The following is a 25,300-nucleotide window of genomic DNA, read 5'->3' on the forward strand; positions in this document are numbered from 1 at the left end:
GGCTGAGCTGGTCACTCTCCCATCACGCAGCATCAGTTCCTGCCCACTGGGGAGCTGAGGGTGGTTGGGGGTGCTCTGGGCAGCACCAGGTGGTAGGATGAGGTTTCCAGGGCTGCCTGGTGCTTCTTTGCACATTGCCCAAGCACTCCCAGGGCTGCGCTCTGCCCATTGCTTTGTCTGCCTGGGGGACTTTTTGGTGGAAGTTGGGGAGGTTGAGTGTTTGAGGGAACAGGCTGCAAGCAAACCAGGCTCTACGAGAGGACTAAGTGCCTGCTTGGGGTATCCTCTGCAGGACAGAGGCACTGGGCATGTCGCTGTGCTTAGGAGGCAGAGCACAGCACAGCACTGCAGACAGGCATTTGTCCCCTTAACGCCTGCAGGAGGTAGGAAGCAACCAGCCAAGTGCTCTGTGCCTGCACTGCAGGACAGGAGCCAGGAGCACAGGCAGCTCTGCAGAAAACTGCTCAGTTGTACTGCCAAAGCGTGAGCCAGGGAAGCCCAGCTCTATGGAAACCTATATACATAAATACTACAAATACACACAAACACCATTGTCACAACAGTGTAACATTCTATTTGCACATATTGAGATGTTATCAGTAACAATAAACTGTTCTAATAATTCACGAATGAGATGCCAGTTCCTTTACCTGTAGTCCCACTGGTGAAACAGACAATTGAGAGATCTTCTGGCCGGGGAGGCTGGAAACAGGGGGAAAATATGAAAAATCATATCAGCAAACATGGAAGAGTCAATGGCAGAACGTTGTCATCGTATAAACATAAAGATCAAACCAATTATATTCCAACTCTGCCATAAAAAGCTTTCATTGCCGTTGGCAATTCTCCTTTCATCACATTTCTTCAATTGTCAAGGAGTCTTTGCCTGCTCCATCTGCTTTAAGGTGGTGCTGTGCTGCAACAAGGCTTTGATGGAAGATTCATGTCTCACAATGCATGCCAATACTCCCTGCAGCAAAATAACCCACGCCCTCATGAAGCTGAAATACTGCGCTGATGGAAGCAAAAGCATTCCTTTGGGTCTGGGAAATTAATCACACAGGTGGCAGGAACAAAGTGTTTGCTTTTCAGATGATATTGCAACACCTTGAAAATTTCCAAATACACTCGTTTGGTTTTATTCCATAAATATACATTTATTGGTGATCATCCAGCCACGTTCTCCCCACTGCACCCAGTAATCGTGCAGGTGCTGCCTGTAGCTCTGGGAAACTGTGGGACAGTTCACTGACTTCCAGATAAGTGCTGAAAGACATTGTTAGCCACAACAGGGCCAGCATCCCCAGGCAGCTGCTGGTCTCATTTCCAGCAGTATCTCCACGTTCTCAGCACCATCATTCGCATCCTTTTGGATCCCCAATGGATAAATTAACACCCCGGAAATTATAAGGCACTTTTGAAAGCTCTGCAAAGGCATGGGAACCCTTGGTGAAAGCATCAATGCAATCTCAAGAATGGGAATAGTGCCGAGTATTATTTCTGAGTTAAAGAAACCCCACTGCAAAAGCAGTGGTGGTGCCTGGGAAGGCAGTGGAATTAGCACGGCTTAGCACTGGCATTTAATTACTGTCCCATTAACACGTTCAGCGAGAATGAATTATTTCATTTAAGCATCCCAGGCAGAGGGTAGGAAGAAAAGGAAGCACATCTCCAGCTCTTGGCACCAACAGCACCCACTGCTGCCTGCATGGGGAGGGTTGCAGGATGCTGCCCCAGCCCTGCTGCTCCTCTGCCAGGGGAACAACCAGCTGCAGCTCTCAATGGAACAGCAGCATGACAGCACTCACCACAGGCGTGTGTCGGTTCTCCCGGCCACAGTCCTGAAAGAGATTAAAGCAACAAAGGTGATTTCCACCATAATTCATGTGGCACTGCCCACTGGCTAATGATTGCAAACCACTGAGGGAGAGCGTGAGCTGGAGCTGAGGCATTTGTGGCTAGCTCTGAAGTCATCCCTGGTACCCAAAGTTTCTTGGATGTCATTCAATGTCATTCCTGGATTCAAGCAGTGCCTGGGCTGGGGCTGTTTCATAGAAAGAGGCTTAAATAGCAGCTGATGCCTTCCTGCAGCAAGGAAGTGTGAAACACTGGCTTTCCTATCAGCAAGGGGATAATGCTACAAGGAACCAAACCAAGCCCTGCATCAACAGCCACGAGCCCCCCCACACTGACCCTGCCATGTAATCTACATGTCCTGGTGGTTCTTACAGCTTCCACACACAAAGTGTATGAGAATAAGAGAGAGCACAGCCTCACCTCCACCTCCTGCATGCTCTGGATGCGGACCCCGCAGCGCCTTCCCCTCTCCATCAGCTCCTTCTCAAAGGGGTCCATCAGGATGATGGAGCTCAGCCCCGGTGTTTCCCTCTTCTCCACATGGTCCAACAGCGTCCTGGCTTTGTCAGGCTTGTCACAAATGACTGTGGAAATGTCCGCTGGAAGGAAGCAGACAAACAAGTTGTTTTTGTAACTGTAAATCCGCTTTGATTGAAGGCTGGGTGCTCACACAGCGTCAGTGCTGGTACTTTGGGCTAACAGCAGAGATCCCAGAATGTAACACGTTCTCTTTGAAAATCACTGCAATTTTAGCTAACTGCCGAAAGACTGGCTGACATCAACAATTATTTTAGGTCCCTCTTCAAAGTACTCAACTTGCACACTATGCACAGCTATAAATCCGGGAGGGAACACGAGGAAATTCATGAGAACTCCCACCAGAGCACAGCAGCTCCATCAAAACCTCTTAAGAGACTTCAGCAGCTGTCCTTTGGGAAGCAGAAGGGGATGAACCTTCCAAGTGACACGGCTGCTTTCTGAGATGATGGTAATTTGGTGGTACCTGTGTTGACGATGTACCGGATGGCTCCAGGACCCAGGGTGTCATAGAGAGGCACCACCACCATGGAGTAGGTGTAGCAGGCCAGCTCAGAAATGATCCACTGCCAGAGGTGAAAAGAAATGGTGGGGGTGGTTTTAACACACTTGGAAAGAAAGCAGTCTCACGAGTCGGGTACATTAGTGAGACATCACCAAGTTAAAATAGACCTCACCTCTGGGCGGTTTTGGGCAAAGACCCCAATGAACTGCTCTGTGGATGGCTTGCAGCCCTGCTGCAGCAGCCCCGAGCCCAGAGCTTCTGCTCTTTCAGCCACCTGGAAGTTGGGGAGAAAAAAGCACATCAGAGAGAGGAACAGGAGCAGCAGCAGTTAAAGGGAAGACTTAGCTATGCAGGGGGACTCTCACATTATTGCACCAGCTATGTAAAAGCACAATATTTTTTCATTATCTCTAGCTTAGGGTGCTTTTAACTCGAGGAAGAGTGAGAGCACTGGGAGAAGGGCTCCACAAGGGGTTCAGCTCCAGCTCACCTCTTTGTATGACAGCCACTGGTAGGGCTGCTTGGGCTTCCTGAAGCCCAGGCAGGGGCCGTTCTCTGGAAGACAGAAGCAGAGAAGGCAGGATTAGGGACAGTGCTGGGAACTGATGCCTGACGCTGTGGGGATGCACCCAGAGAGCTTTAGGCACAGCCCCTTGCCCTGCCATAAGGTGTAAACTGGATGGATAACTGATAGAGAAGCAGCAACAGGCAGAGAACTCTATTGGGATCTCAGATCTACACCTAGATCAGCCTCATTTAATATATTCAGAAGTGTTCTGGAAGTGAATAATGCATGATGAGCGTCACTGATGCTGCAGAATTCAGGGCATGAAGTTGTCTGCCCGTGGCAGCAAAAAGACCTCATGGTACCAAGAGACTTCACAGAGAAATTCAATGATATTAAATGCAAAATAATGCACAGTGCTAATCGTAACCTTAATTACAACTCCCCAGTGATTACTTGTAAATCAGTCATTCCGTTATCAGTAAAAGAGATGCTGAAGCTCTGGTTAATTCTGAGCAGGAAGGAGCAAAACAGCATCCAGACCCCAGGGCACCCTTTTGGCCAACCCACCCTTGCGGGTTCCAACTCCTTGGCATTCAACATTGACCCGCACCACTCTCACTTGCCCTCCCACACCTCACTGGCCTCCTACAATCAGTCACCCTCCTACACTACTTGGGTTTTAAAAGACTTCTTGTCCTCCCACATTTTTGACTTCTAAAAATCTTTTGGTGACCGAAATGTTGGCACCTCATTGGGTCTCTCCACTCATCCCATCACCCATGCTCTCACCAGAGATGCTGAACCCCCTCCGGAAGACCTCATACATGGTCCTGGCATCGTCGTAGTAATGGGTCAACAGCTGTGGGCTGTCCCCAATCACCGAGCGGCGTGCCCCATCCAGGCCCTGTGTGACACAACACAGTATGGCAATGGGAAACCACAGCCCAGAGATGAGCACTCGGCCCTGATCATTGCTGGAGGAGGGTGGCTGGCAGTTCCCAAAGAGATTCAAGTTCTAAATCTGCAGATAGCACGGGAGGAAAAAATGGTTGGTTCAAACGATGCTGGGTGAGGGTGAGATGTTGGGTTGGTGGGGATAATGAAGTGGGGACATCCAGGGGAGTGGCAGCTCCAGGACATCTCCTCAAGGACACCCAGACCACAGCACAGGCTCCAGGCTCAGCCCATCAGGAGATAACAGCAGGAAGATAAAATGGGCTGACACCACAGCCAGACAGATAAGGAGGGAAAAAACAGTGAGGGGCTCCTAATGGCTCCCAGAGATGGGACAGGAAGGACAAACAGGTGCCACCATCACTGTGATCTCCTGCGGACACAGCTGAACTGTAGCAGTGGTGTTGGGTGGGAGGGAGCAATGGGGACAGTCAGCAGGAAGGCTCTGTAAAGCCCCATCCGTATGGGGCTTTACATTCCTCCCAACCTTTTAAAAAGTTGTTGGCATCGAAGGCAAGAATATTTTATGTGGAAAAGACTGAAACACTGAGGATTTGAAGATACGAGTTTAAATTGAAACGATTTTCAGAACTATTTCTCCTCCTTGAAATAGAGCAGTTTCATTAAACTTTAAGACCTCTTAAGAGCACGAACATTAATTACTGCTCAGCCTCACAAGTGGATTTGGGTATACTTCTGCACTTTGCTGAAAAGTCTGCAGCAGCCACCACTCAGTAACCAACATGAACAAGAGCAGAGGTCTTAGAGCTCTTGTGAGGATGGGTGGTTTCCTTGCAGTGTAAAAATATTCATGTAATACCTGCTGCTGCAATTTTCAGCCCTTGGTAGCTAGGCAAAGCTAAAATCAAGACGGCATTAAAAACAATAAGAGAATAAATGAATGGGCTGGGTTCTAGTTTTTTCACTTTACAGAAAGGGCAGATTAACCAACCCCACCACTCTATGATTCCATCATCTTTAAGGTCCCTTCCAACCCAACCATTCTGTGATCTGCGAGGAGAATTCAGCCCCTCCCTGGGTACGTGGTGACCCCCAGTGCCAACCCAGCCTCACCTCGACCTCCTCCGACTGCAGGCGCAGATCACAGGGCGGCTTCACAGCCTTGGGCCGACTGGCAAACCAGTAGGCGACGACGGCGGCGAAGGCACCGATGCCCACCAGCGCGGTGGCAGGAAGGTTGCGGAAGAACTGGCTGAGGTCATCGAACTCGGGGAGCCGCAGGCTCCGCAGGATTTCCTGAGCTTGCATCTTCTCCACGAGCGACACGGCGATTTCTGTAAGAGCCGAAGGAGGGCCTCCTCAGCCATTGGGAATGCGATGCTCCCCAGCCTCGTGGCCAAGAGATCCTTCATTTGAGAGCAGCATATGTGGGAACGGGACGAGAGAGGAGGCAGCATCCCCATGGCAGTGAGTGGGAGCAGGCAGCTCGCTCCTAAGGGACATCCGAGCATTTGCTTGGTGATGCAGCTGCCAAACACATGGTGAGATTTATCTGCTCCAGGCTGAGACGAGCCGTGGGCCCCAGCTACGATCAGAACAGGTTGCAGCATCCCATGGGATGGCAGGATCAGGCCATGCAGCACCAGCCATCAGCCCATGGAGCAGCACGCTGCACAGATATATCCACAACACCGCTCTCCTTCTTTGTGCCAACTTAGAGATTGTCATGGTTTACATCAGGCTAAATTATGGGCAGTTCAAGGCAAAGGGAGTTTCAGGGCATCACTGTAGAGCTTCCTGGAACAACCACCTGGGAGTGCCGGCTGGGGATAAGGCACAGAGGGTATCAGGCACAGGCACTGCAGGGCCCACCCAGCACCACCCAGGCTGGGATGGGTCTGCGCCTTGGGGACACATCTTACAGCACAGCAAGGCAGTCCCAGCCCCCCACCTTTGTACCCCGTGGCTTTGCAGCTGGTGCACCAACTCCCTGCTCCTGGGTCGCTGGGTGAAGCTGTGCTCAGGGGACTGCATTTGGGTGCTGGGCACACGAGAGGCATCTTAAAAGACATGTGTTTACAGATAGGTCCCTGTATCAGTGCTCTGCCAGGGAGCCTGCAGCAACTGCCAGCCCTGCAGAAGACGAGCCAAGCAGATGCTGCAGAGTGAGTGTTCCAAACAGTTAGGGTTTCCTATTAAGCCCCACGGTGCTATTTGTGATCTTACAAGCAGGCAAGATCTTAACAACAACGTTTTTCTGCAGCAGGAGCTGGGCAGCCCCTTCCCTTTGCTCTCTGGTAGAGCTCCAGCATGCAGAGCCAGGAGAGATGAATGCAGGGGCTTCCCCCAGCCACTGCTCCCCACACAATGGCACCACTGACCTGAGCACAAACTGTCTTTCTTCCTCATGGGAACAGCGTCTGGGGCACACTGTGGGTCAGGACTACACCCCCCTCACAGCCCTTTCCCATATTCACACTAAGGGCACAAGCCAGCCTGCAAATGGGCCCCCTCTGCACCTGGCTCTGGGGGAGATTTTTAATTTTTTGTGAGCAAAAAGACACAACAAACAGCTGATCTCACTCACCATAGGGCTGACAGAAGCACCAGCCCTCTTCTTTGCCCAGACCAGCAGCTCAGCACCCCACAGCCACTCCTGATCCCCTCTAGGACATGCTGGGATGGTCTATGGGAGCACTGCCCAACCCCACTGCAATTTTTTCCTGAGCTTTTTGCTCTGGAGATCTGCTCACTGGAGAGAATGGAAAAGCAGCACAGTGCTGGTGCAGAGATAATACAGGCAAAAGGGTGATGCTCGGCCCCTGCACCAATTTTGCACCAGTTCACCTTGATCTTGCACCCTTATGAGCCCATAGGGTCAACTGCACAGAGCAGAGCTGGGAGAGGACCACAGAGTGTTTGGGAGGAGCAGTGCTGCCCAGGCACCCCATGCTGCAGGGTGGGTTCACTTCCTCTATTATTCTGCCTGTTTTTCTCCTCTCAATCAATAAATTAAAAATCATAGTTATAATTTAAAAAAAAAAAAGTCAGCCTGGCCCTTGTGTTGTGTCTCCCACCCAGCAGCCAGCATCCTGCTCAGAGCTCCCAGCACATCCCAGCCCAGGAGGCAGAGCATTTCACTCAGCAGATCAGCACCAGCGATGAGCACACAGGGCTCTCAGTGCTCCGTCAGCTGTAACTAATTATCAGGATTATCAGCCAGTGCAAGGCTAAAGCTATTTAAAACTCCCCTAAACTTTTCCTGCTCTCGCTCCTGCAGGTGTGTGCTTCGCTGTAAGCCTTTGCCGTGCAACACCATCCCTCAGACAGATCGGTCGCTTTGCATCCACATGCTGCATCACTGCTTAGATTCTGGGGACGGTGTGTTCTCATCAAAAAACACTCCCTGCTCACCAAGCCTCATGCCAGACCCTTGCATGTGCTTCATTTTACCACCTGCGAGACAACTGACTCCCATGTGCCACAGTACATAAAAGACATTTGGTGACACTTAATCCTTTGCAGGGCCAAGTCACAACAATTTCATTGAAGAATCAAAGCAAAAGCATGAGTCCTCACTGACAGTGGTTGCATTGCAGCTCAGAGAGTCATAATTCAGAAGAGAACAAATAATCAAAATTTTTGGATTATTATGCTGAGACTCAGGCAGCATAAAGAGAGAGAGGGGACCACTGCTGGGATCAGATTTGCTCTGGGGCAGCTGTTTGCACTGCTGGTGGATGGAGCAGGAGAGGGGCTGAGTGCTGGCCAGGCTGTGGCACCTCCGCAGGGCACTGCAGCAGCACCCAGAGAGCAAGCAACGGAAGGGAAGCAGGTTGTCATTCTACTGATGAAAAACGTCCTTCTCCCCTCCCTTTGGGAATCAGACACGGCCAATCTGCTCGGCTGGCCGCCCGCCAGAAGGACTATTAAGGAGCGGGGTTTCTCTGGTATTAAGCCTCTTTAGCCCCAACGGGCCGGGTGCTGGAGGGGGCTCTGCGCCTGGGTGGGAGTGTGACACCGTCCCTGTGCCACCCCCACGTTGTCCCTCCTGGCCAGCCCGCAGCAGCCTGTCACGGAGAGAGGCGCTGCAGCCGGGCACGCACGTCCATACACACACACGTATATACGAACAGTTTAACACGTAGAACCACCGAATCGTTCAGGTTGGAAAACATCTCTCAGATCCCCAACCCCAGCCATGCCCACCGACCTCATCCCACAGTGCCACATCCCCGCGGCTCTGGAACACCCCCAGGTCGTGACTCCCCACATCCCGGGGCGGCTGTGCCACTGCTGACCGCTCTTTCAAAGGGGAAATTATTCCTAACATCCAACCTGAAATACATACATCCACACCCTGCTCTCGCCCTGCGTTCCCAATGGAGCCCCTCAGCAACACGCGGTGCAGAGCAGCTCCGCTCCCCCCGCACAGCCCCTCAGCTGCTGGGGACGGCGGTGCTGCCAGAAGGAAGGCACAGACAAAGGATGCGGATCTCCAGGCAACGCCGAGGAGCGGCCCCGGCCTCCCGCTGCCGAGAAATGCATTTGCAAGGAAACGCATTTGCAAGACACGAGCTCTTTGCAAGCATCCGCTAAAATGGGAAGAAATGCAAACAGGGAGCTCAGTGTGCTGACAGACTGATTTTACAGAGAGAACGCAATCATCGCGGTGCAAATAGAGGTATTTAAAGCATCCAAAATATCCGCAGCACATCGTGTGCCAAGAGAAATGATTCACTGAATTACCCAGCAGCCGTGCCAGCAGTGCCATTGCTCACAGCCTCGACCCCCAACATCCGTATCACCTTTGGCTTCCCATGCCAAAGCCCCTTTCCTTGTGGCTTCACTCCCCACTCCCTTCCTCACTCAGTTACAGCTCACAGATGGAAGTGGCCTAAAAGTCTCCTGGGAACCACATGCAGAGTGGTGATGCTCTACAGCACTGGGATGCAGTGTGCAGGAGAGCTGAGGCTGAGTGCTGGTCCCCATCTGCCACTCCTCCAGGTAAGGAAGCGTTGGGATGCCCTGAAAGTGTTTTAAGGATCCTACCAAAAGAGGAAAACTCGATGGTTCACAGCTCTCATCTCAAGTCCATCAGCTTCCCAAGGCCTGGTGATGCTAACGCTCACCTCCCTGCTGAAGCATCCCCAACCCTGTCACCAATGGCACTGATGGTTGGTTGTCCCCTGCACTATATGGTGCTGTAACTCAGGTTGGAGAGGCCCTCACAGCACCCCATCCCCACCTGTGGGCTGGCTGCCCTCACCAATTCAATTCCTGCCTCGTCACTCTGGTATATTTATAATGAAGAACACATCTTTAATTGCTCTGTGGAGGCTGGATCAGGACTGTGCCAAGCGCACGGCCATGAAGATGGTGTCGTGGCTGCCACTGGAAAATGGCACTGAAAATGGCAGCTTAAAAAAGTAACAGTCGTGTCATGATCCAGCTATAATAAATACAGTTGCAGCCCTCCCAGTAAGCCAGCTATAATTAGATCAGGTTAATTACCAATCAAGTGCCCTGCAAGTTACAGAGCTTTCTGAAGGACCCCGTCCACACAGATGGGGAGTAGCGAGGGGCCCCCAGGGCAGCTCTGGAGCAAGCAGGTTTCATCCTGCCCTGTGCACATGCAATGTGAGTACGGGAACCCAGCCCAGGTTTATCCCAAAACAAACCAGCAGCTGCAGGCAGCTTTGGACATTTCAGAGCTCATTTGGCTCTGAAACAATGGAGGAAGGGGCCAGAAAGCAAGGGTTAAGGAAGATGCAAGGCACGCGCCAAAAGACCTGGAGGAAAGTGGCTTCTTTCTCCCACATGGGTGCAGCAGGGAGGAAAGCTGAGCACAGCACAACATGGCATGGTGCAACATGGCACAGCATGTCTGCTGCACAGAGCTGCTGCATCCTGCCAGACCCCGCAGTCACCACCTACACAAAACTGCCTGCAACCTGCCAGAGCTTGGAATTATTTCTGCACCGTGCATGGGGATCTCACTGTGCCATTAAAGGAACATCACTTTAGGTTGCTCGCCTGCATGTGAGGGCAGTGAAATGGTCACTGCATTGGGGTCTGTGCTGTAAAACTGCAGATAGCCACATGTTTGCACTGCACACCTAAGGGTGCCCAGCAGCAGCACCAACCCACCATGCTATAATCCTCCAGAAACAAGTGAGAGCTCCTGACAGCATCCTCTTGCACCTCCACCCTGTCTCCATCAATAGGAGGGTGGAACAGGCACACAGCAAATCAAGAGGGCAAGCAAGAAACCGCACCATGTGTCCATGAAATGCAATGCTCCATGCCCACAGATGGGGTTCCCACATTCTGTGCTTAACCTCCAGCGTGCAGCCCAACCAACAGTTGCAGTTCACACGTTGGCAGGCTTTAACATGCACAAAGGGCACACGTGTGTTTGTGTGCTGGAAGGCAGTGTGAAACCACAGTGTTTGGTTGTGGATCACATACACTGTTCACACTTTCCACCCAGGTGCCTACAGAGCAATGTCAGAGCACACATCGTCACCTGTCCTGGGAGCTCCCAACCACACTCTCCCTGCAGCAGGAAAGACAACAACATCCAACAGGTTGCCCAAAGAGGTTGTGGATGCCCCATTCCTGCAGGCACCCAAGACCAGGCTGGATGTGGCTCTGGGCAGCCTGGTTCTGCTGGTTGGTGACTCTGCACATAGCAGGGGATTGGAACAAGATGAGCATCGCGGTCCTTTTCAACCCAGCCCATTTTACAACCCATCGCAAAGAGCCCACCTCACCACAGGGTGGAGAAACACCACGTACACAAAGCCTGCCAACCCGCAGGGTCTCAGCCACAGCAACACGAGTTGCTGTGCAGAGTTCCTGCTGCCGGGAGCGAGCCGTGCCGCACACACGAGACCTTGGGGAGCAAAGCCCAGAGAGATGACTCTGCTGAGCCCTACAGACAGCCCCAGGGAGCAGCGCTCCTTTTGCACCCCGTGTCATTGTCCACGGCAGGCGGGCATGCAGCGCCCGAGGGCTGGAGGACCCGCATTGCTCTGCAGCTTTCAGCCCGCGCGGGGCTTCAGCCAGAGCTGCGGCTTTTTCCCCCTTTAAAGCTTAGAGACAGAGACATCTGGAGGAAAAAAAAAAAAAGAAAAAAAAAAAAAAAAACTAACCAAACCAAACAGAAAATTGTAAATCCCACATTTGCTGCTTTCTGCTGCTTGGCCTCCATCTCCATCCTGCCGGCTGTGCCGCCGGGCTCTGCGCTGAGCGCGGCCGAATCCTCCAGCAGCTGCGCCCGCCGCGCTGCAGCCCCGAAGCCGCTTTGCTTTGCTCAGCGCCCCGCAGCCCCACCACCAGCCGTGCCGTGGGGACCGCGCTGCACACACACGGACACCCGCCAGCACAGCACGCTGCACTCACCGCAGCCGTCTGTCCGTCCGTCCGTCCCACGAGCTCAGCTCATGATCGGCTCCGTCGCCGGCGCCCGCGTTCACGGGCTCGTGGAGAACTGCTGACTGCAGGACGTCCCACCCCCTTCCCATCTGCAAACTGCCGAAAGAAGTTAAGCTTGGCTAATATCAGCTTAGGCTGTATTAGCGCGGGGCTGCCCGCTGTAACCCTTGGGGCTCCGCGGGGCTGCGCGGTCACAGCCGCTCCTCAGGCGTGCCAGCAGCTCCCAGCAGGAGCCAGGCGAGGCGTCCGGGGGCAAAGCTTCAAAGCCTTCCTGCCAATGCTTAATTTAAAGCGAAAAGCAGCATCGTGGGGCTTTTGTTGGTTTTTTTTTTAGTGGTTCCTCCCCCCCCCCCCAAAAAAAAAAATATTACCAAAAAATGAGGCTCCTGATAAGCAAAGAGCTTACACCGGCAGCCCTAGGCTGCTAAATTAACAGCTTCAGAGCCTGAGTAGAATCAGTGTAAACCATGTGAATCAATAAAAGAGTAAGAGGATATAACTACAGCCAATATCACCCTTGTGTTGTTAAATACAGTAAAAACAAAGCCAAATAAATCCAGTAACAGAACTTGTAAATTAAATCTTGTTATATAGCAACAAAACCAAACTTTTACTATTCACTATCACCCTTCTCAACAGAGTCCTTAAAGAACCCCTCTCCCCTCACAAAAAAAGAAAGCTATCATCCCTGGGCACAGATATTTAATGACTTTCCAGGCCAACTCATCAAACATTCCTCATTTGGCCCATCTGTGGCTATTCTGCAATTAGTCCCAATTTATAAAACCACCAGGGAGTATCAAGCTGAGTGATCCCCTGGTGTAAATCAGTGTCTCTCAGTGGAGGCACAGCACTGCCCATCCTTTATCCTGTGTGCTCAGGAGCTGCAGCAGGCAGAGCAGCGTAGTTCAGGTGTGTGCACAGCCCCAGGAAAGCACCATAGCTGTGCTTGTGTTGCAGAGCTCTGGGGAAAGAGTCAAAGTGCCTGCAGAACTCCCAGCTGAGCACAACGTGCTGCAGGAGACAGAAACCATTTGTATCTCTGTGCTTTTATACGTTATCAGGACGAATGAGAAACATGGATGAAGGCTGAATCTCGAACAAAGCGGTGCTCACAGCCAGGGGGACGCAGAGGTGGGGGAGCAGCCAACCCAGGCTGTACACCAAGAAACCACAGCTGAGGTGCAGCCCTCCCTCCTCCATCTCACGCAGCACTGTGATGCAGTGAGGATGTCCCCACAAGAGCTGTGCTTTGTCCAGGGCCACAGCTTTGGAAAGAGAGAAGAAAACTACCAGAAAGGCCCCCATGTTTCCCCTTAGAAGTGCAAAAAACAGGCACTGATTAAAAGAATATAAGTGATGTAAGGGATGGGGGAAATTCTCCCCCTGTGTTTCGCTGTTGAGCACTCCCTCATTCCTTCCTACAGCTTTTGGTCATTAATTGCACACTCTGTATTTCTGACCAGTAACAAAGAGCAGCAGGAAGGAAATGCGCTGTATGAACAGAGGATTAATTCAGTCATTAGGGATGCTGACACGAGGCCACCAGCACAGAGCTTCTCTCTCCTCCCCCTCCAACCCTCAGTTCCCTCACACTGCAGGAACACCAATGGATGCATCTCCCAGCTGCCGTCTCCCCACAGCCCTGGGAGTCCCAAAGCTCAGTCCCCACACTGCAGCCAGGCACAGCACAGATCCTGCCAGGCACTGGGGACACGGCTGTGTGGGCATCCCTGCAGCAGAGGGTTTTGAGAGCTCTGTGGCCAGGCTGCCATTTGGGATGTCCTTGCTTCATTGAAATGGTTTCTTTTCTTCTGTAGTAACAGCACGCAGTGGTGCTGTTTGAATGTAAACCACTTGGTTTACATGCCAGAGTCTTTGTTGTTCATTTAGTTATTTTTTTTTTTAGTTTTGAGGTTTGGTTGGTTGGTTGGTTTTTTTACTTTAAATTAAGCAGCAGTTGAGTTATCCATGGTTTCACTTCCAGGCAGTTCTGTCTGACTTCCGCACCCCGCTGCATGTCCTGCTTGCATTCCCAACATGAGTGCAGCTTTCTTTTATCCAAGCTCACGTATTTTCATGTGTGTTTCTAAGCCACATGAAGGCATTCTTGTCCGTGCTGAGTTCAGTGCACATTAACAAACCCCCAATTCAGAGCACACGGTGCATTTCTGCTGCCTCCGTCCTCGTGGCTTTTCCCCATCCCCAGCACCTTCCTCTTTCCTGTTGCAAAAGCAGCTCTCAGAGCCTCTGCTTCGGGTATTTTGAGACATCTCTCCAACACTTTGCTGTTCCTTACCCTCCTCCCTCCTGCAAGCCCAGAGCTGACCTCCGAAGAGTTAAAGCATGGGAGGCCCCCAGTCCATTCCTCCCTCTCAATAGTTTTTGCCTTTTCAAATGTGTTTAACCGAATACAGCGAACAGAGGATATGCAAATGCCTTTTCCCAAAGGAAACACAGGGCTGAATTGTTGCTGGCGGCTCACAGCATCACACCACCCTCGGCAGCCTCTCAGCTGAAGGGATTTGCTCGGCCGGGATCGGGGCCCAGGAGGAGCCTGGCGGGCACAGCGACCCATTCGAGGCGGGGACGCGGCGCTCAGCGGGGTGCCCCGGGTATCCCCGGCCGGCCTCTGACCCTGCCTGCACGGCCGAGCCAGAAATAGAATTATTTCATAAACCCGCGGGGAGCCTCTCGCCAACGCGTTGTAGAGCGATGGGAATCGCCTTGCAAAGCTCTGAGCTCCCTCAGGTTGCTGGTTTGACGTGGGCAACCTTTTGCAAGCAGCCGGCAAGAGATCTGAGCTGCAGCACAAAAATAACTCCGTGTTTGCCCCTCTAGAATTACAACTCACGGATTTACCTAAAACTGAACGGCACGGGACGTACTGGCTGAAACACATTCAGAAAGCAACCGGATATATTTGTCCACCGTTAAAAACGGTCCGTAATGTTCTGTCCACCTTTTATGCCTGGAAGGGAGTGGGGAGGGGAAGGGAAGAGGAGAGGGCATTGAAGAGGTTGGTGACATCAGCTGGCATTACTCGCGGTGGTGCCACCTAGCAGCCACACGCGACACCGCCGCGGCTCCCACCCCAAATCACACCACCTTTGCTGTTCGTTCTCATTTGCTCAGCCGTGTTAGTGCTGCGTGCCCCCTGTCTCGCCCCTCACTTAAAGGAAGCAGCGTCTGTGTTGTTTATGGAGTTGATATTAAGGATTTGCAGCCGAGGGATGGAGCTGGTTGCTGCTCTGCAGACCTTGCCATGTGAGATCCCAGTGCATCCTCCCCTGGTGCTGATGCCACTCTCTGTTCCCTCTGGCACCATCTCCAGCCCACGAGGGTTGGCACAGTCTGGACTGCTGCAGCTCATGCATGGGGACATCCCAGCCCCTGCTGCTCAGTGGCTGTGGAGGGAGCAAAGGCCACTTGAGCTCCTTCTCTCGGCTGTGAACCAATGGCCAGCCCAGAGGAAGGGCGGCCACACAGCATTCCATCAACCAACAGATCCCAGAGAGACACGGTACACTCTGCACCCAACTGTATCTACACTGCACATCAGCCATCCTTTCCAGAAAGCTGTCTGGAGGAGGAGACCTGGGCTCAGGAGCCAGCAGAATGAGGACAGAGCTGCCCCACGGGCATCAGCCTCGGGGAGATTGGGAAGGAAGCACCAGGAAAAACAAGCAGCTGCTGAGCTGTCATGCTGGCACCAGACAGGCGGCCGATGGATTAGTCATAACCAAATGGGACAGAAGCTCAAATTTCAGAGCAAAAGCTTATAGGACAAAAAAATGCATTCCAAAATGGAAGTGTGTGCAGGGAAATTCCTGTCGGAGCAGGGAGGTCCCACTGGTGGCACCCTGCATCACAGCCTGCCATGTCCAGACCTGAAGATTTGGCTCCAGAAGATGGGTTTGCATGAGCAGCACTCTGCAGACTGCAGCAGACCAAGGACCCTTCCCAGCCCATCGTTTACTCCAAACCACCCAGTATCCTGCAGCACCCCTGCAGGACAGGAACCGTGCCCATGTGGTTTTCCAAATGGCACAACTCGCCCCAAGGGAGAAGAGCGGGGTGATGAAACCAGGTACCCCTGCATCCCCTTGACCTCACAGACACCATCCCATCTGATACTGATTCTGCAGCACTATTTTGCAGTAACGAAGTGGAAACTGTTTCCTAGTGGTGTGGCCTAACTGAGATTGTATCTACACCACAGCAGCCACATGCTTGAGGAAATGGAAATGTGAGCTGCATTCTTGCAACACCATTGCACACAGAACTAGATGTAAAAACCTCTCTCCCCTCTGTCGGGGCTTTCCCAAGAAGAAGGTGATTTCCACTCAATGATGCCTTTTTTTCCTCGCTTCCTGTGGCGCAAAGGAAAAGGGCTTGGACAAGATGGTTGGATTTCTCTTCTTTCCACATTGTTGAAAGTTGTGTGCTACCCAAGATGAAAGCTTGGTGGCTTACAGGGGAGGTGTTTGCCTGGCAAGGTGCAGCACAGCATGAGCTCGGAGCCTTATCCCTTCCCAGCACCAACCGCTGAATTTTTCATCACACAGCTTCCAATCCAAAGGTCAAATAATTTTATCCATATTCAGAGAGCAAGGAGAAGCAAAATCAGCCACAGCCTTTCCTTCTCTCCCCTCTATCTGCCTCCTCAGCAGCCAAGGGTCACCTTGAAGGCTCTGTGACAATGTTTACGGTGAAGGGAGGCTTTGACACAGCAAGTGACTTGTCATCAACACGCACTGATGGTACGCCATGGCAGTCCATATGAGCCCAGCAAAACATTTACGGGGGTGACACTGCATGGAAGCAGTGCTCAGTGCCTCAGAGTCTGCAGAAAAAGATTTGCCAGGACCCTGAATCAGCATATTGGGAAATAACAGCCATGGGAGCCAGGCTGGGCTCACAGCAAGCTGCAGGAAAGCTCAGGAAGGAACCTGAGGAATCCACTGTTAGTATGGGGTTCTGTGGATTTGAGGGATACAATTTGAGCATCTTTATCCATATTTTAAAGCCACGTCCTCTCTGGCACACCTCAATCCATTGCATCAGGCTGCAGAAATGGCCCAGACCCCAACCCAGGGACCTGCAGGGTTTGGCTTCGCACAGCAGCACAAGGCACATAAATAGCAGTGATTAAAAAACCCTCACTGTATCGATCCATTGCCAAAGGAAGAAACACTTATAAATAAAAGTAGTGTTAATAGATGCTCTCCTTTCTTCTTCCTTGCTGGTAAGAAGGAGCAAAGCCCAGAAGAAGGCTGTGGGGACGGAGCATCCCTTGGTATCCTCCAGCGCCTGCCTCAGCTCCCTGTGAGTCAGCTGAGTGCTGCAGCCACTGTATGGTGATATCAGGTTGGCTGTTGGGAACAACCTCTTCTCCAAAGAGCAGTCAGGTGCTGGCACAGCTGCCCAGGGAATGAGGAGTCACCGGCCTGGGGATGCTTCAGAACGTGGAGATGTGGCACTGGGGATGCAGTCAGTGGGCATGGCGAGCTGGGCTTGGGGACATGAGAGGTCTTCTCCTACCTGAATGATTCTGCAAATTTTCGCACAGATTCCTCACAGAAACATAATAACGAGGAAAGGTTTAAGCCCTGTGATGCTCAGTGGTGCTCGGTGATACAGAGCCAACAGTTACACTCTCCGTTCTGTAACATCATTTTTCTTTCTCCCTGGCTTGCTCCCAAGTCAGCTTTCCTACATCCATGGGTATTCAGTTAGTTCGGTTTGCCATTTGCCTTCAAAGCTTTTCTCCTCTTTTCATTACTTAGAAAAATTGGTAACATCCATAGTAGAGTGGAGACAAAAATCAAATAAATGTCTAAATTAGTCCAGAGCAGCAGAGAAAACTGCTGTGTGCTGCCTTTCCCCACAAGCAAGCAGAGAAATGCGGGTACATTTACTCCTTCCTTTTGATGGTATCTAACAATTGTCTAAATGGAAAAGTAATAGAGCTGGAGAATAAAAGCAACTAAATATATCTCACTGCACAGCCCAGGCACTGCCTCTGCACAGCAGTCAGTGCTCCATGCCCAGCCCTGGGCATCTGCTTTGTGCCACATGCAGAGCGCAGCGGGGAACGTCCCCTGTCCTGAGACCTGAACTTCAGGCTGTCACTGAGGGCTCTGTGTCACAGTGTGAGAGGAGGGTTTGGAAATGGGGCTGTAAGAGTCCCTTGCAGCTTCTCCAGAGTTTTCATGTGAGGGATTCAGCTGCGATGTTGTAAAGCCACAACCACACCATCCCAAGGTGCAAATCTCTGCCCACTGGTGCCTGCTCTGCATCCAACAGAGCACCCAGGGTAACAGAGAGCTTGTCTGCGCATTGGGAATTAATTGTCTTTGTCTCCAGCATTATTCCACCAAGGTCAGCACTGCAGACCCATCCTCAGTGATTAAAACCCATTATAGGTGTGCAAGAAATTCATAGAAACCCAGCAAGAGCACTGCACTGGCATGTGGTGGACATCATGCATCTCATTAAGTACATCAGCACGGCTACCATGTTCCCTCAGCAGCACGGGGCTGTGTTCAATGGGACAAAGCCACCAGAAGACCAAGACCACATGCAAGAGCAGCAACCAGAGGCATACAGCTACTGGGCTGGACAGGATCTGAGTACAGAGCCATCTCCTCTCCCTTGGGCAGCCTGGCACCTGTGAGGGGCAGTGGCAGCACAGGACACGCAGGGCACAAAAGCTCAGGCTGAAATCACCATTTCCACCAAAGTAAAACGGGTGAGGAATGAAGGTAGGCCATCAGGCAGAGCCATACCTGGATGGATGGACACTTGGGGATGGCAGGGCATGCAGAGAGAGATGCGTGGAGGTGGCAGGGTGGTACTAACAGGCTGCCCTGAAAGCAGGGAATCACCATGCCTGGAGTTGCTCCAGAATATGGAGATGGGACGCTGGAGGGTCATGGTCAGCAGGCATGGTGGGATGGGTTGGGGTTGGGCTTAGGGATGTGAGAGGTCTTTTCCAACCTCAGTGGTTCTATCAGGGGGTTGGTCCTGCAGTGTGCACATGGAGGCCCCAGGGAATCATTCCCCACTGGCTCCACTCTGCTGTTGTCATAAGCAAATTTCAGTTCCAATAACGGAGCTCAGAGCAATCTCTGGGGCTCTGGGCCCAAAACACTGCAACAAACATTCGCCTGCAGCCCCTGAGCCAGCTCCTGCTCTCTGATTCACCCGTGGAATTCCCACTGGGCAAAATTAGCCCTGTGTGAGTTTTGTTGCAGTTCAGAAGCAGCTGCTTGAAGCAGCCAAAGCACACTGACTTCAGTGTGAGCCACCAGGATGTATCCAAAGACAAAGGTGATATTCAGTTCCCTATTTTTTTCATCTTTTCCAGATTCGGAAACATCAAGTAGATGTGCACATAAATAATTACAACATGTTTTCCATTCTTGGCACTTCCCAGCAGAAGATTTACCTAATGATGCAAAGCTGTCATCTTTAAAAATCGTTTCCCCTTTGTACTTCTCCTTGGAAGTCTGCTGGGAGAAATAGCACAGGCACCGAGCCATGCCTTTCTGCAGCGAAGAGGCTTCAGATTCGAAGGTCCAGTTTAAGGCCAAACCCTTGTACACCTTACAGAGAAGCACCTATTTCAGACTCGCATGGATTATTAGTCCAGACACACTCTGAACCATCACTACCTGTCCATGAAACAATGGGACACCAGTTCAGTCCTGCCCACCCACACACGCAGCCCCACGCACTGCCCTATTTCATGCACCCGCTGCAAATAAGCAGAAGGTGCCCTTACTCACTGCCAGAGATGGACCGAACAGCCCCTCAAGATGCTTTGAAATTACGTAACACACCCAGCCGTTCCTCCAGCCCTCTCCGGCTCTGCCGCACCGTCTCATTGTGTGCCATCAAACTGCATGCACGCAGCAGAATAGCAAATTTTCACCTCCGAAACCACCCCTGCCGTTCAGCACCGGCTTCCATCCGATCGCGTTTCCCCCCTTTTAATCGGAAAGTAATGAAATAGGAATACCCGTGCCGGGAGGCCGGGGAACCGCTCACAGGGCCGGGGGGCTCCGTTCCCCGCTCGCTTCGACCGGGCCGCGCCGCCACCGCTCGCCCCCCCCCCCGCCTGCAGCCCCTCTCCCGCACCCCGCGGCGGTCAGGGACGGCCTTGGGTTGCAGCGGGTCGGGCACTCACCCAGCAGCAGGCAGCCGGAGCCCGCGGAGCCCAGCAGCGGGGCGAGCATCCCTGCGGCGCGGCCGCTCCCGCCGCGCACTGCGGCGCGCACGCTGCGCACCCGGCCCGCACCGGCACCGCGCGCTGCCCGGCATAGGGCGGTATTTTTAGCATCCCTCCTCCTCCTCTCCCCATCCTGGCCAGCCCTCTGGCTCCTTCTTACATCGGGCGAGGCTGCTCGGCGGTGTGCGCAGGTCCCTTCCCCCCTCTGAGCACCGGGGGAAAGAGGAAAAGGGAGAAACTTTATTCCGCAGCGATCGGTATTTTCGCCTTTGGTCTGTGAAATTGCCTCTGAATGGCGACCCGCGTGGTAGCGGTCCCGAAAGCCCCGACCAGCAGAAATACCGACAGCTCCATCAGAATTGCTTGGAGGCAGATCGGCATTGCTGCGAGATACATCAAAACCTCAGAAACGCAGCAAACGGCTACATGCAAAAGGAGATGGAACGCTTATGCTGGCAAACGGATGGGAGGAGCCAACAGATTTGTATTCTTAGCGCTTCCATCTCTCCCCGAACAAAGCTGGTTGTAGGAAATTAATCTGAACTCCACGGTACGAGAAGGGCTTTGCAGAACAAAGCTTTACAAAGGCTGCGCCAGCACTGAGCTCGGATGTCACATCCCCAGCAAGCACAGCCAGTGGGAAAATGGGTCAGGAGTGGCAAGGAGTGGAGCACGCACCGTCGTGTCCTTTTTCTTGAGCAGCAAGAATGACAGATCTGCAGGGCAGGCAGAACCTCAGCAAGCAGCTGCTTAACTCCTTGTGAGCGTGGAGCAAGGTGCAACCAAACATCCCCTGCACGTGAGGAATTAGCCCTCATTTGTCAATGATTAAAGCTGTCCTGTCTAGATGTGATTTTCTTTGAAGATAAAGGCTTTTGACTTTCTAAAGTGAGAACAGAGCTGATGTAGATGAAGAATTTCCATTTGATGGGCAAAGGCACTTTAAATGTGGTTTCCTCCTGATTCACTTTAAAAAGAAGACTTAAAATTTCCTGCATACAGAAGATCAACGTCTGACTAAAACTGGTATCACCTGTTAGTGTCACTACTGCCCACTGCTGAAAGCTGTAAGGAAATTGCTACATCCAACCGCTCAGGTAAATTGGGTTTCCAAAGTCCTTCATCTCAAAGCAAAAAATACAAACTACAACAAACATACAACAAAAAAACTCAAGGGTGCTGCAGTGGAGACTTAAGACGACCATATCTGTACCTTCAGACTTCAGTTCTCTTGATAAAGGCCCTCACAGACAACAGCAATTGTGACTTCAGCTACACCTGGTCCCAGAAAAATCAAATAAAAGTAAATTAGATTGCCTAGCAGCAGAGAAATGATTTTGCCAGGTCCTATTTTATGGCTGTTTTACTTAAAAGCTTTTGTCTAGTCTATTCCTGAAACATTCATTCTTGATAAGGAAGAACATTTCCTTCCTCACTTTGTACTTTCTTCTATGCAGCAGCTTCCATGCTTTTGAAGGCTGTTAGCACATCTTGTTTCCTGCAAGCAATCTGCAGCCCACAGCCACTAGGACTGTCCCTGAAGCACCAATGGTATTTGCTGAGCCCTGCCTCTGGGCTCCTGCAAACCTAGATATGACAGTACTGAAGCTGAAAGATAGGAGGAATTAAGCTGTCCTAATCACACAGCATCTCCTGGTCTTTCGGGGGATGGACTTAGAAATTAATACCTCTGTAGGGAAGCTGAGGGAGCAGTAGGGACTGCTTAAAGTCCATCAACTTCCAGAATTCCACTGAAGTTTACAGCAAAGATTTGTACATCGAGTCCTGAAAAGGCCTTTCCTCCTCCTCACCAAGGAGTGAAGGCCACTGACACAATGAAAACCACCTGTGCCTCCTGGTTCTGGGGACCTGCGAGGTGCCCAGCCGTGCTCTGCGAGGAAGAGCTTCCCTGATCTCATCAGCTCCAGCAGCATCTCCTCCAACCTCGGTGTCAACTAAAAAAAGACTGCTGACTTCCTGTGTTTCACCACAAATTTCCTGCCTTTCTGTGAAGTTCTCATGAGCCTTCTTCTAATTCTTGACTTCTGTTTCAATCCTTCGGTAGCTTTTCATTACAAACCGAGGCAAATGTTGCCCAAATGACCATCACCAGGTCCAGCTGAGGAGGCCGTTTTCTGAAGCTGCTCACACCTCTTATTTAAGCGCTGCCACTCCCTGTTGTCTGTCACCTAGGATGAGAGCAATGGAGACTGTTTCAAGATGTGTGAGACACCTGTCACCATGTTGACATTTTCCGCAGTAAGAAACCACCCAGAATCCTACTCAGAATTCATGAGTCAAATGAACGTTCCAAACTGCTGCAATTTCACAGTCGGCTCTTACAGAGGTCATACCTTTGGCCAGCAGGAGATACCAGGAGATACAACAACAGTATTCCTAATATCCAGACCAAAAAATATAGTCAGAAAAGGCCATCCAAGGAATCTGAGCTTTCATTCCTCTCCAAGCTATGTTAAGTTTTCCAATTTATCTCTAACTCTGTTACTACCAGAAGATCCTGCTGCCCTGCTCCTTCACACTCTGGTCTGGGCCATAGGGAACGCATGCTATACCACATCTCTGAATAATACCAAAAAGATTTAAAGCTGCTCCTACTCATTCTCACCATTACAACATATGTCTAAAAGAAGAAATATCCATTATTTTTTTTTTCGGTTCTCTTCTGTGCTCATTCAACATTCTGCTGTAATCTTGTTGCTCAAAGTAACACTAAATACAAAAAACACTCTTTGAAAGTGCTCCATTTTATTAATTCTTTTAAGTGTGTACTATATTTCAAGCTGGAACTTGCCCAATTTTTATGTCAGGTTTTTCAATCTGTTTTCATCCCCCAACCAGCTGGTAAATCGTTACTATGGCAGCACTCAGTGCAGTGACTCAGCACTCCCCCACATTTCAGTATCAGCTGTCTGCCTTCCTGGTTTCTTATGTTGGTAATCATGCCCTCTTTTCTGTTTCATTGCAGAATTATGAGATCATTCTCCCCTTGTCTAATTCAGCATTTGTTGAGGAAATCAGTGCAAGAATCTGCTAAGTAAATATAACTATTCAGGATACTATTTTAGCTTCCATTGTGTGCTGACCAGAAAGATGTTTGAACTTCTTCCATCATCTCTCAGCGTTTCTCTGGAGCTACGTTACCCATTCCAATTGAGCTAGTCTGACATCAAACCACAACATACCCAGCTCCAAAACATCCCAGCTACATTGAGTAAGCAGAAACTCCCCTCATTTCATTGCAGTTCACATGTCCTTTCTTCCTGTACCTGGGCAGGAACTTTCTTCCTCCTCCTTCGTTTACCTAGATCTGAAGTTGCATTGATGCCTTGAGTTTTCACCTTGTCTGGTCCTTTGTCTGGTTTTCACTGGTGAACTGATCACCCAGTTCTCATTATTACAAGCAGAACTACTGCTTAGAGGAATAGAGAAGATGTATATATGTAGAGATAGATGTATTCACACACAGATAATATATTTTAATCTGTACCTTTGAGCTAACTATGCAGATGATGAATCCACAGTGGTCATTCAATTTGGCATGTCCAAAAATATAAAATGGTTTTGATGAATAATCATTTTGAAAACAATTTCAGTAACCGTGGAGCCCAGAAAGCCTGTGGCTTTCTGTCTTGTGGTTGCCTTATCCCAGAGCTAGAGAGGCATGAGCTATCAAGGCTTTTCTTGAAGCCAAAGCATTTCTTTTACCTTCTTTTGCATCTAACGACACAGGTGAGTTTAAATTGGCTGGCTCAGGACGTCACAAAACAAACTCCTCCTTCCGAGGTGCAGTTTGCCATTGCAAGCATAACAAAAGCTCTCTTCACCGTCATTAAGCGTGGTGGAAAATCACCTTTATCACAAATAGTTGCTACAACTTTTTTTGTAAGACTGCCAGCCACAATTCTATAAAGCGGAAATTAGGAAGCGGGCTCAGATCGTAGAATCACTAAGGTTGGGAAAGGCTGCGCTCACCTGGCCCTCCCCCGACCCATCCCCACTGTGCCCGCTCACCGCGACCCCCAGCGCCTCGTCTGCCCTCGGCAGCAGAGCGCCGGCGCCTCCAGCACCACGGACAGCGGCCGCCCCGCACCAGGTCAGCCCGTAATTACCGCAGCTGTTAATTAGAGAACCCGCTCTGCCCCCATCACCTCACATAGGTTTGCGATAGGCTCCCGGCTGTATTCAGTGTTGCACGCCACCCTAGGAGTGCTTGTTCCATCCATGTCTTCTGCTTCTGCTCCAGATTCCTCAGCCATTTCTTTTTTCTACCTGTTGAAGAGAATACACTTCAGTCCATGCTGTATCTAATAATGGTCGTCCATACGGAGGAATGTAGACTTTTCTGACTTGGAGAGAAACGAGTGCTTGGAGTGAGGAGATAATACATTTATGGGAGGCACAGCGTATGGACCAGCACCATTTGGCAGCCCAAATCAGTAAGAAGCGATGAGACTGACCTTACAGTAAATCTGAGTAAAACTGTTCTGCATCCAATAGCCAAGAGAACAGTACCTAGTGCCTCTAAAAGCCATGTAATCATGCTGTATGGTGCCAACTTACCCTCCATGCGTGAATTTGACTTAAGGATATCTTGGCCAGGTGAAGAGAGAAGTCAAATGTAAGCTTTCCCTCAAGTCAACAAAAGCAATTACCTCCTCTACATGAAACATAGTCACCTAAAGCATCCTGATGTTTTGTATTATTGATTTTGATTGCAATTTTTTTTATTATTTGTTGACAGCTCTTCTTTAAAATAAACTTGTAACATTCTACATCAATCTTATTGGCAAGTGCACAGTTACTGTAGAAATACAGCAAGAATCATCTGCTATCTGAAAGACAGGGAGCCGGGAGCCAAGCACAATGCAGCTGGCAAGGCAGGCGCCTCGCTGTCAGAGTGCAGCCTCACAGCAACCAAGCACAGCAAGCAGGACAGGCCTGAGGATGGCAGCCAAACACCCAGTCCATCAGCAACTGTTTGGTGATGAAAGAAGTCTGAGGTCGAGTCAGGATCAATCCATAGGTTAGGATCCAAAAAACCCACAGCAGGTATTAGACTACAAGTGATGTAATGCCCTACTTTGTGGATTTGGTTTCTGTTCATGTCCATTTATCACCACCATGAACTCTCTGAACTATTTCTGGCAGGGTGATGCAAAGAGGAGAGTGGGTGCCACCTCTGCTCTGCTGCTGCCCCAGTCAGAAGGCTTCAGCTCCAAAATAAAAGCAAAAGCATGCAAGAGCTGTTTGAGAACAAACAAATCTTAGTTCAGCTCTTCCT

General features: G+C 50.8%; 1 protein-coding gene across 2 annotated transcripts in view; it reads right to left on the reverse strand.

Moving 5' to 3' along the window:
- Nucleotides 1-25,050, reverse strand: part of ACSL6 (acyl-CoA synthetase long chain family member 6) — a 41,042-nt gene extending 15,992 nt beyond the window's left edge. Inside the window, exons 1-11 of one of the 2 annotated variants that reach the window (XM_048960274.1) lie at nt 24,580-25,050; nt 24,168-24,288; nt 19,957-22,187; nt 5,436-5,656; nt 4,197-4,311; nt 3,390-3,454; nt 3,072-3,173; nt 2,861-2,960; nt 2,278-2,456; nt 1,809-1,841; nt 651-702 (exon numbers count right to left, since the gene is read on the reverse strand). In XM_048960274.1, coding sequence (XP_048816231.1) covers nt 651-702; nt 1,809-1,841; nt 2,278-2,456; nt 2,861-2,960; nt 3,072-3,173; nt 3,390-3,454; nt 4,197-4,311; nt 5,436-5,656; nt 19,957-20,005 — 916 coding nt within the window. In that variant the 5' untranslated portion in view covers nt 20,006-22,187; nt 24,168-24,288; nt 24,580-25,050. Of the gene's footprint in view, nt 1-650; nt 703-1,808; nt 1,842-2,277; nt 2,457-2,860; nt 2,961-3,071; nt 3,174-3,389; nt 3,455-4,196; nt 4,312-5,435; nt 5,657-11,729; nt 12,010-19,956; nt 22,188-24,167; nt 24,289-24,579 lie in introns of those variants that run through there. The other variant, XM_048960275.1, reaches the window with a different exon arrangement.
- Nucleotides 25,051-25,300: the final 250 nt, after the last annotated feature.

The sequence above is a fragment of the Lagopus muta genome, chromosome 14 (genome assembly GCF_023343835.1).
Source record: "Lagopus muta isolate bLagMut1 chromosome 14, bLagMut1 primary, whole genome shotgun sequence".
Lineage (NCBI taxonomy): Eukaryota > Metazoa > Chordata > Aves > Galliformes > Phasianidae > Lagopus > Lagopus muta.